The sequence below is a fragment of the Littorina saxatilis genome, linkage group LG2 (genome assembly GCF_037325665.1).
Source record: "Littorina saxatilis isolate snail1 linkage group LG2, US_GU_Lsax_2.0, whole genome shotgun sequence".
Classification (NCBI taxonomy): domain Eukaryota; kingdom Metazoa; phylum Mollusca; class Gastropoda; order Littorinimorpha; family Littorinidae; genus Littorina; species Littorina saxatilis.
Genome location: NC_090246.1, coordinates 69,020,744 through 69,031,897, shown reverse-complemented (window position 1 = coordinate 69,031,897; position 11,154 = coordinate 69,020,744). Strand labels below are relative to the sequence as shown.

Here is an 11,154-nt window from a genome sequence, read left to right as displayed (position 1 = left end):
CTCCGCAGTAATGAGAGTTTGTCCTTTTCCCAGAAGCATATATTTTTGGGTTTGAATGACCGACACCCACTGAAGATCCAGATAACAGCATACTTATTGCCTTTGGTGCTGCGGAGCCGTTCAATGGTCGTTCTGTTAAAGTTGTGCTCTCACAGTCGACTCGCACACAATTATTCTGAAGCTGTATACTTTTTGAGTCACAAACAGTTTTTTCCAACAGTTTTCAGCTCAGCCGTCTTGGTTATACCATGCCGGTTTATTTGCGAACAATGGCAACGGACTAAACTGGTGTATAGAAGCACGATGCTATTGCATGAAATAATAGTTACATAGGAAATCACGGTATTAGACCAAATCAAACGTACATTTGTATACGTCACAATGAAATAAATCATCTATCACACACACACACACACACACACACACACACACACACACATACACATGCACACGCACACACACTCACAGACACACCAACACACAGACACACACACAAACGCACACACACACACACACACACACACACACACACACACACACACACTCAAATGGACGTCTCTGAATTTGAAATTGTGACATTTTGTGGGAAAGTTATTCTTTGATTGCTTGACAATACGGCGGTCATTTGCAAATGTTCTCTGACTGTCGCAGACAAACCCCCGCATTGGAGATGACACAGCACCTCCTAAGTGTTATGAACCAGAAGGACGTCACAAAACGCAGCTTTTGTCCAATTGTTTCACTTGGTTAAGGACTGCAACAATCGTTGAAACCCGCAAGAGTCCAGGTCATATTTCACAAATTATCAATGTTTTCTGCAGTATCACTTCTAAAAATATGCAAGCTATATTGTTGCTCACTACACAGCAAACTACATAATTGCAACAACATGTGATCCATGATGACAAACAGGGCAAATTATGACTCGTGTGTTTAAAAGCTGTTGACGGATGATTTACTTCACACATTTCTGATTTCATCAGTGGAATAATACATTATGCAGTTTATCCATAAGAACAGTAATGATAGTGACTTCACTCGAAAAAACGTGGATGTGCACCGTCGTGTACCTTTGAAATATATCAAAAATACTTTGACATAATGTTTCACTGCCAGAGCCTGGCTTTTGCAAGCGTTATCATAAAATGCTGTCGAAGCATATGCATCAAGATATATTGCTTGTTTTTTTCTTTCAGAAAGATTATGAAACGGTGCGTTCCGATTGCTTCACATCATATCTGGTTCGTAAACGTGCGTTGTTTCTGTCGGTCTACCAAGAATGTCAAATAAGAAACGCATTTTCAACATTAACACACCTTCGTATTCCGTTTTGAAAGCAATGAATCTGAATGTTTATTTCGTTGCTCCTTACTCTGCTCAAAATCTCAATTTGGTCACCCTTGTTTCTTCTTTGAACACCGAAGCCTTTACCTGCTTTCACTAGTCCTAGGGCATTTCCTTGTCTTCCTCAGCCCTGCGGGTGCATAGTTTATTCCAACGCAAACCAGGAATGTCTGTTTTTCTGATTCGATGTTCTTTCTCGCATCTTCTCATGCGTTCTCGTTTCGGGTCGTTAGTTCTCGTCCTGTATTTTATGTTTTCCGTTACTGGTGTTTTCCCCAATTTCTCAACAATTCTCGTTGGTTTTCGCGTTCTTATCTTTTCCATTTCGTTCTATCGGTATGTCTCACACGTCCACAGCAACGACGTTGGGTTGGGGTCATTAATGATGTCCAGTGTGTGACCCTGGCCCGCTAGACGGAACTAATCATCTCGGAGTCGGAATGGTCAGAAGCCTCGTCGCTGCTGGCTTCGATGCGTGTCTTGGGCTTTCGGCGTACCGGTCTTCTGGCCGCCCCTTCCAGACCCATCGTCTCCTTGCCGTCCTGAAACACACCCAACAACGTTATAAGATCACAAAGGAAGGAGAAATGAATAGGCCTACAGATAGGAAAGAGACTAAGATAAGACAGGAAAAAGAAATAAGGGTCCAGAAGACAAGGTGACGGTCAGTTAGAGGCATGCAGAACCAACGCCGTCGGTAACAACGATGTACATGTACGAAGCGGAATTAGCGATTTTCCCCATCAATTCCATTAAATTTCAGGGTGAGTTAGTCCTGGTTAAGGGTTATCTCTTTTAACCTTTGTATAGACACATTTAATTGAAGCTAGTGTGTGTGTGTGAATTTTGTTCATGCTGTTCATTTTGCTATATCATAATTATGTGGTACTGACTTGAGGTCATTTTTACATTTAGTCAAGTTATGACTAAATGTTTTAACATCGAGGGGGGAATCGAGACGAGGGTCGTGGTGTATGTGTGTGTGTGTGTGTGTGTGTGTGTGTCTGAGTGTGTCTGTGTGTTGGTTTGTGTGTGTGTGTGTGTGTGTATGTAGAGCGATTCAGACTAAACTACTGGACCGATCTTTATGAAATTTGACATGAGAGTTCCTGGGTATGAAATCCCCGAACGTTTTTTTCATTTTTTTGATAAATGTCTTTGATGACGTCATATCCGGCTTTTCGTGAAAGTTGAGGCGGCACCGTCACGCCCTCATTTTTCAACCAAATTGGTTGAAATTTTGGTCAAGTAATCTTCGACGAAGCCCGGACTTCGGTATTGCATTTCAGCTTGGTGGCTTAAAAATTAATTAATGACTTTGGTCATTAAAAATCTGAAAATTGTAAAAATAAATAAAAATTTATAAAACGATCCAAATTTACGTTCATCTTATTCTCCATCATTTTCTGATTCCAAAAACATATAAATATGTTATATTCGGATTAAAAACAAGCTCTGAAAATTAAATATATAAAAATTATTATCAAAATTAATTGTTCGAAATCAATTTAAAAACACTTTCATCTTATTCCTTGTCGGTTCCTGATTCCAAAAACATATAGATATGATATGTTTGGATTAAAAACACGCTCAGAAAGTTAAAACGAATAGAGGTACAGAAAAGCGTGCTATCCTTCTCAGCGCAACGAATACCCCGCTCTTCTTGTCAATTCCACTGGCACTGCCTTTGCCACGGGCGGTGGAGTGACGATGCTACGAGTATGCGGTCTTGGTGAAAAAATGCAGTGCGTTCAGTTTCATTCTGTGAGTTCGACAGCTTGACTAAATGTTGTATTTTCGCCTTACGCGACTTGTTTTTTAATGTGATCAACAACAACAACAACAACAACAACAACAACAACAACAACAACAACAACAACAACAACAACAACAACAACAACAACAACAACAACAACAGATACACACTCGCCAAAACAAATACGAACAAAACGCCCTCTCCAACCAATTTCTCACAATCGTCAGATTGCGCCTATTGTTTTAAGTCTTATTGATTGACACTATGATTTTCAACCTGTCAAAACAAGTTTGTAATATATCAAAGATCCACCGAGCATTGGTCATCCTTTAGCTACAGCCTTAAACCCGCAACACCCTTCCCCCACCCCAGTCTCACTCCTCATACCCTCTCCTCAATCTTTCTCAAGCAAACCCATAAAGCTTTTCAACAGTTCTTCCATCATAGCTGAAATGATAGTAGTACATCACGACATCATCAAGTACCGCTGAGGTTCGCCCTATAGCTTGGACTTAGTCCGCGCTATTGGATTCTCTGTAACTCCGAAGGGTTCAAGCTATTGGATTCGCTAAATGCCCAGACATTCTGTCTGCCAAGAATATCGAGGAGGGGATTGACTTCGTGACTGTTCGCAATCAGATTGAAGTGGTTTAACATGTCGCGAGGGTTGCTTTCCAGGACAGGAGACTATTACAAGGCAGACCGTTAGGCCGGACACAATAGGGCGTTCTGAAATCGAGAGTGCTGACGGCACAAAAGGGGTATGAGCGTTACAGAGAAAACCACTGTAGAGGTATGGTTTTATGGGATTTCCACACTGGAACCGGCTGAGGCAGCACATGCTCGTCTGTGTTGAAATCCTTCACTGTTCCCTTTCATGTCTTTCCCCGTTCTCCTCCCTCCCTCAAACACGACACATGTACCCTTCAGAACAATTCTGTTTTTCATCGCTTGCCATTTGTATGATTAAAATAGTACTATTTTAAAAGGGTTTTTAGAACAAGAAGTAGATGAGTGGCTGTTCTAACGTTTACAAAAAAATAGTAGTAGAAGGAGTAGTTGGAGTGGGTGGAACGTGGTGTTTGGGATGGCGGTGGTGACGTTTATAAAATGACGATAGAAAAGGAGTGGGGGTAGGGATGGGGTTGGGTGTGGTGATGGTGGCGGTGGTGTATTTCAAACAATTGAAACCATAAAGTATCATGCTGATGAAAGCGAATTGTGAATAATTGCCAAAGACACTTTGGGATGGGCAAGGCATGAATGGAGACCTATTATGTGACTAAAGCACGAACGTAAACGACACTGCACGATGACTTCGATGAGACATCTTGTATTTTGCGTTCAGAGTACGTAGAACCTAAAAGAGAGAGAGAGAGAGAGAGAGAGAGAGAGAGAGAGAGAGAGAGAGAGAGAGAGAGAGAGAGAGAGAGAGAGAGAGAGAGAGTGAGAGAGAGAGAGAGAGAGAGAGAGAGAGAGAGAGAGAGAGAGAGAGAGAGAGAGAGAGAGAGAGAGAGAGAGAGAGAGGGGAAGAGAGAGAGAGAGAGAGAGAGAGAGAGAAAGAGAGAGAGAGAGAGAGGAAGAGAGAGAGAGGGGGGTGTGGGGCGGAGGAAGCACTTCTGTCCTCAACTCAGTACAGCGATCAAGAACTAGAAATGAAGAATCACGACCCCAACAAATCCACCACCAACACCACCTTCACCAACACCAGCAACCACCACATTGAAGCACCAACAAGACTGGGGCGCAGCTCTCAATCTCCATCGCCGTCCCTTTCAAGCATCTCTGACAGATGGACCAAGACGGATCCGAGAAAGAAGCAAGGAAACTCCATTGGCTGGCATAAATCCGGCTCTCCGTTGTCCATTGTTCCAAGATTTATCACCCCATGGCCGGACCAGTCTGGCTGCGCGCATGAGGGCCGTCAGCGCAAAATAAAGATTAAACGGGCGAGAGCGGACAATCCTCGGCCAACACAGAGAGTCTGAGATTGTCAGCTGGCCTGGCAGCCCGGAGAAGACATCCTCGGCCCAGGGCCAGGGTCCGTGTTTGCACGGGGCAAGATGCTACAGAATCACTTTCGATCTGAGATTTCTGCTACCCGGTATACAGTGCAGGCCGTCAAATGTTGGCGAGGGGACGGGGGTGAACGGGGGATGGGGTGGGGCCAGATATGTGTGTTTGGGGTGGAGAGTGGGGCGCTAAGGGTTTGGAAGAAAATGTACATGTATGTGTGTGGAGGGATGGGGTTGAGATACGTGTATGTGTGTGCTGAGGGTGGGGGATAGTGGGTGAGATATGTGTGTGGGGGCGATATATGTGTGGATGTGAAAAGGGCACAGGCTGGTGGTGCATTGCTCTTGTCCGTAAAAGGACATTGCGATGTACTGGAGATATACACATTTACGCAACAAAAAGAAATGGTCTGGAAGATTCTTTACAGCAGAACATGGGTTTGGTGTGGGTGCCAGTGCACATTGTTCTCGTCTATATCACACCGGCTGAACATACACAAATACGGTGCCTCAGCTGCTCTGTCTCAAAAGCGCTTGCGCGAAAGGGCGGAGCTTATTGTTTTTACTTATCCCAAATGGCCTATTGTAATGAAGTATACTCACAAACAAATAGGGAGCTCAGACAAAAAATACGACACACATTTTCTTGCAGAACATATGATTAAAATGAAGCGAAGACTAGTCACGCGACCTCGGAATACAGTGAACAGCTTACAAACACCTTTACAAAACAAACTAACCAAAAAACAAACAAAAAGAAGAAGAATTAAACCCGTCTTTAAAAATCCCAGATAAAAGAGAAAAGAGCAAGACTAATCTCAAGGGACTGAACATTACGACACTACTCGACCCACCCAAAAATCGAAGAAATTCCATGTTTGCTTGAACTGAAGCATGTGTGCTGACTTTCTGAAAAAAGAAATGCTCTCTGCAAAACGCTGTTCATCAATCATGTGGATTGACGCTGTGCAGGATACAATATTGTCCACATTCATCGTTCAGCTTCGTAGAAAGACGGGGTAAGGGAAGGGGGGGGGGGGGGGGGGGGGGAGGGCTATTCTTGAAGATGGATGGGGGTGGGAGGAGGGGGAGAATGATAGCATAAAAAACGGGGACACTAGGACTGGCGAAAGGGTGAATCAATCATAAAATCTCACAAAGGCAAACATATTGCAATCAGAATTTACGTTCAAAATCTCCGACCGAACGAATCACATCCTCCCAGGATTGAGACTCGACAAGGCAAACAGATGTATCTGGGACAAGGCAGCGAGGGTGCTTTCAACAATGGGGAAAAACAGCACAATATAGCTTTTAAAATATGTTTCATATTCTCCAGGGATGAATTAGTATTGCTTTGCATTGATGGGTTGGGAGTTGGGGTGGAAATAAGGGTTGGGGTGGCATTAAGAGCGGGGAGTGGGAGAGGGGGGGGGGGCGGGTCGCGGGAAGCGGATACAAAATATAATTCAGGAAATTAGAAAGGTGTAGGGAAAGAAGAAAAAACAAGTCGCGTAAGGCGAAAATACAATATTTAGTCAAGTAGCTGCCATTTTTCAGCAAGACCGTTTACTCGTAGCATCGTCAGTCCACCGCTCATGGCAAAGGCAGTGAAATTGACAAGAAGAGCGGGGTAGTAGTTGCGCTAAGAAGGATAGCACGCTTTTCTGTACCTCTCTTTGTTTTAACTTTCTGAGCGTGTTTTTAATCCAAACATATCATATCTATATGTTTTTGGAATCAGGAACCGACAAGGAATAAGATGAAAGTGTTTTTAAATTGATTTGGACAATTTAATATTGATAATAATTTTTATATATTTAATTTTCAGAGCTTGTTTTTAATCCGAATATAACATATTTATATGTTTTTGGAATCAGCAAATGATGGAGAATAAGATAAACGTAAATTTGGATCGTTTTATAAATTTTTATTTTTTTTTTACAATTTTCAGATTTTTAATGACCAAAGTCATTAATTAATTTTTAAGCCACCAAGCTGAAATGCAATACCGAAGTCCGGGCTTCGTCGAAGATTACTTGACCAAAATTTCAACCAATTTGGTTGAAAAATGAGGGCGTGACAGTGCCGCCTCAACTTTCACGAAAAGCCGGATATGACGTCATCAAAGACATGTATCAAAAAATGAAAAAAACGTATGGGGATTTCATACCCAGGATCTCTCATGTCAAAATTCATAAAGATCGGTCCAGTAGTTTAGTCTGAATCGCTCTACACACACACACAGACAGACAGACAGACAGACACACACACACACACACACACACACACACACATACACCACGACCCTCGTCTCGATTCCCCCCTCTACGTTAAAATATTTAGTCAAAACTTGACTAAATATAAAAAGAACATTGTTTGAATGGAAGCTGTCACCAGAAAAAAAAAGAAGAATATTTATTTATTTCTAAAACTGTCAATGTGTGTGTGTATATGTGTGTGTGTGTGTGTGTGTGTGTGTGTGTGTGTGTGTGTGTGTGTGTGTGTGTGTGTGTGTGTCTGTGTGTCTGTGTGTGTGTCTCTCTCTCTCTGTCTCTGTGTGGCTGTGAGTCTGCCTGTCTGACAATACACTCCGTGGTAACACAGTTGACACAAACAGCATGAAGCCAAACATGCAATATCAGTGACGAGTGCTACGGTACTATTAATGCACACCAAATATAACAATGTCTCTCAAGTGATTCGCGTAGGAACTGCACAAGATATAAATGTAGGGAGCCGAGAAGAAAAAGAAAAAGAAGTAGAAAAAGGAGGAGGAGGAAGAGGAGGTCTGAGTGAAAGTCTGTTTTCCTATAAACTGTCCTTCAACTCTGTTAGTGAATAAATCGTAAATATATCTAAGGAGCACTGTATTTCTCTGCCAATAATTGTTTTTGACAAAGCGAATAGTTCTGGTGTGGACCCAGACAGTTTATAGTTGAAGCAAGGAATAAAGATTCCTAAAACAGGAGTCTTTTCGGACAGCAAACACTCCCTAGTGGGGAGTTCTGCTCAGTATGTTTATTTCAAAATACGTCAAGTTGGCAAATCAACCAATGGCAGTGGTACATTGTCTATATAATATTTTTGACCCACTAGATCACGAGAAAATCGTCCTATCCATACACCTCTCCTGTAGTCTGTCTGTATGTCCGTCTCCATTTTTTTTTATCTTTCAGTTCGTGTATTTATTTTATTTTCGGATTTAACTCAAATTGCGACGTCTTCGTCCTTTTCTTTTTCAGTGTCGCTATTTCGGCATCCTTCTGTAGTTCAGAAGTCGGCCTGGATAATATAGCTGCTCGGTAAAGATAACACCAGAATCTAAAATTAATTTCTAAGAACGTAATAATGCAGTCGAAAATGTCTGTACCGGCCTATTAATCAAGTTCCATAAAATCAAATCAGTCCACTGAAGAACAATAAGAAGAACAAGAATTTATTCCGCCATATAGCATTGCAGCCATTGGTATTTGTCCTGGTATGGATACACTCATGTATTCAAACACTCCTTGCATAAAGTCAACAGGCTAACAACAACAACAACAACAACAACAACTACACCAACTGTAACCGAAAGGGAGTCGTGGACGTGGTGGGGGGTAGGGGCGAAGACAATCATAACTAGACCTATTGGCGGATACTTTGCTTCTGTAAAGAACGAATCTTAATAACAAAAATATATATAGCCCAAGACGAAATGCAGTCCTGAAGAGGCAGCAGGGGTCCATGAGAGGGGAAGGGGGAAACTCAATCGAGAGAGAGAGAGAGAGAGAGAGAGAGAGAGAGAGAGAGAGAGAGAGAGAGAGAGAGAGAGAGAGAGAGAGAGAGAATTGAATTGAATTGAACTTTATTTAACAAGGATTAAGATTTAAGGCTACGCCTTTTCTTACAATCTGTCCTTGAGAGAGAGAGATGGGTGACAGAGAGAGAGAGACAGAGAGATAGAGAGAGAGAGAGAGAGAGAGAGAGAGAGAGAGAGAGAGAGACAAAGAGAGCCAGACAGACAGACAGATAGAGACAGAGACAGAGAGACAGGGAGGCAGGCAGGCAGACAGACAGACAGAGACAGAGACAGAGAGACAGGGACGCAGGCAGACAGACAGACAGATAGACAGACAGACAGACAGGCAGAAGGAGAGTTCGAAATCGACACCAATCAACCGTCTAGGAAGAGGTCGCAAGAACTGTAAACGGGATAGGGAGGAGGAGGCTAGTGCCAGGGGCGGGGAGTGAGAGAGACAGTTCGGGGCATGGGAAAAAGATGACGACGATTGCCTTATTTGTGCGTATGTCAGTCATCGCGGCCAGGGGAGCGGGGCATCAAGCAGCAAGGCTCTGGACAGGCTGAAGCTTCAATCAAGTCATCTCCCAGCCAGACCAATATGGGCAAAAGCTGATGTGTAGCCAGTTTGTTCCTATTTTTCTTCTTCCTTTTTTTTTGCAGTTGAGAACGAAACGCACTTTCAGTGACACTGCCCGAACGTGTGAGGGAATTGAATGAGCGCCCCATTTTTGTTTTTCTTTTTTTGTTATGGAATAAACAAGCTGTGGCAAAATAAGACACCCTATGATGACATGTCGTATCTTCGAAGTAGTTTCATGGTCGTTGCTACGATCACGATATGTCGTCGTTACGGTGCCGGTACAGCGTCAAAATTAAGGCATCTTACATCAGCCCACGAAGAAGACACGTAATATGCTTACGTTTCGTGCATCAGTGTTTAAAGCCTGATATGAGACATCCCTACAGAAGGTGCAGCAAGACGTCTTTCTACGCCGCAAGGCATGGCGAAAAAATGATCATGTTACGTCTGGATATAATGTGCAGGATCTTGAAAGACAGTCAAGATGAATCTACTCAATGATCGTTCTGAAAGTGAAGATTAATTTACCCGTAACAATATAACTATTATTATACAAAATAAAAAAAATAAATGAACACGAATCCTACTTGTCACATCTAGCAGCCGTCAGTAGGACTGTTTGGTTATGAACTCTCAAAGCGAAAAATCCCAGCAAACAGATGGTCACTGGTAACCATTGTGCTTCTGGTGCAATCTATCTCCGAACATATTCCGACAAAGAACTCTCGTTGGCTTTAAACACATTTACAACGCAAGACCACAGCGCTGATTTAGATTGGCAAAGGTAACCTGAGCATAGAGTGCAAGAGGCTCTCGACGATATTATTTTTATCGAAGAGAAAAGGTTAACACCTTTACAGCAACGGGTGACGTCGCAACACACATTTTCGCCTCATGGCCTTCAACGCAATAATTATTGAAGCTCATAAGTATGTAGATCGGCATAGAGGCCGGAGCACAGAGAGGAAAAAAACGTAATGGAAAAAATGTGGCGCTTAAAGCGCTTACGTCATAGCGTATATGTATCCACCCTCCCCCTTCCCAATCTGACAAGTATCAGGACAATCTCTCTGTGCACGAAGCAAGAAACCTTACTTTTACAGTGCAATATCGCAGCACAGAAGGGGTCTGAGCACAGAAAGGCATACTGAAGAAGAACAAAACTCATAGAAAACCCTCATCTTTTCTATAGCGTTTACGTCGCAGCATATTTTCCTCCCGTGGCCCCCAATCTGACAAGTAGCAGGGCAATCTCTGTGTGTGCAAGAAGCAAGAAACCTTACTTTTACAGTGCAATATCGCAGCTCAGATGTAGATCGACAAAAGGGGTCTGAGCATGTACCCCCCCCAAAAAAATCATAGAAAAAACTCATCTTTTCTATAGCGTTTACATCTTAGCATATTTTCCTCCCGTGACCCGCAATCTGATGAGTGGCAGGACAGGCACTGTGGGCGCGAGGGGTCCCGGGGATTTATTTGACGGGGATGGGGGAGGCAGCGGCTGACATAAAGTTTTGCCCGCACTTTATTTCTCCAGCCACCCATCTAATTTACTGGAAGCCGCGGAGCCTGGCGCGCTAAAGATGTCGACCCTGTTTTGGGAGGCGGGGCATCTTCATATCTGTTCAAACGCCAACACGGCTTTTATTGTCAACCGCTTCGATCCGGGGGC

At 43.0% G+C, this 11,154-nt stretch overlaps 1 protein-coding gene across 1 annotated transcript in view; it reads right to left on the bottom strand.

Annotated features, from left to right (window-relative positions):
• Nucleotides 1-1,531: 1,531 nt before the first annotated feature.
• The window catches only part of LOC138953883 (cadherin EGF LAG seven-pass G-type receptor 1-like), a 78,490-nt gene continuing 68,867 nt past the window's right edge, over nt 1,532-11,154 (bottom strand). The window contains exon 26 of the mRNA XM_070325848.1: nt 1,532-1,886. Coding sequence (XP_070181949.1) covers nt 1,755-1,886 — 132 coding nt within the window. The 3' untranslated portion in view covers nt 1,532-1,754. The remainder of the gene's footprint in view (nt 1,887-11,154) is intronic.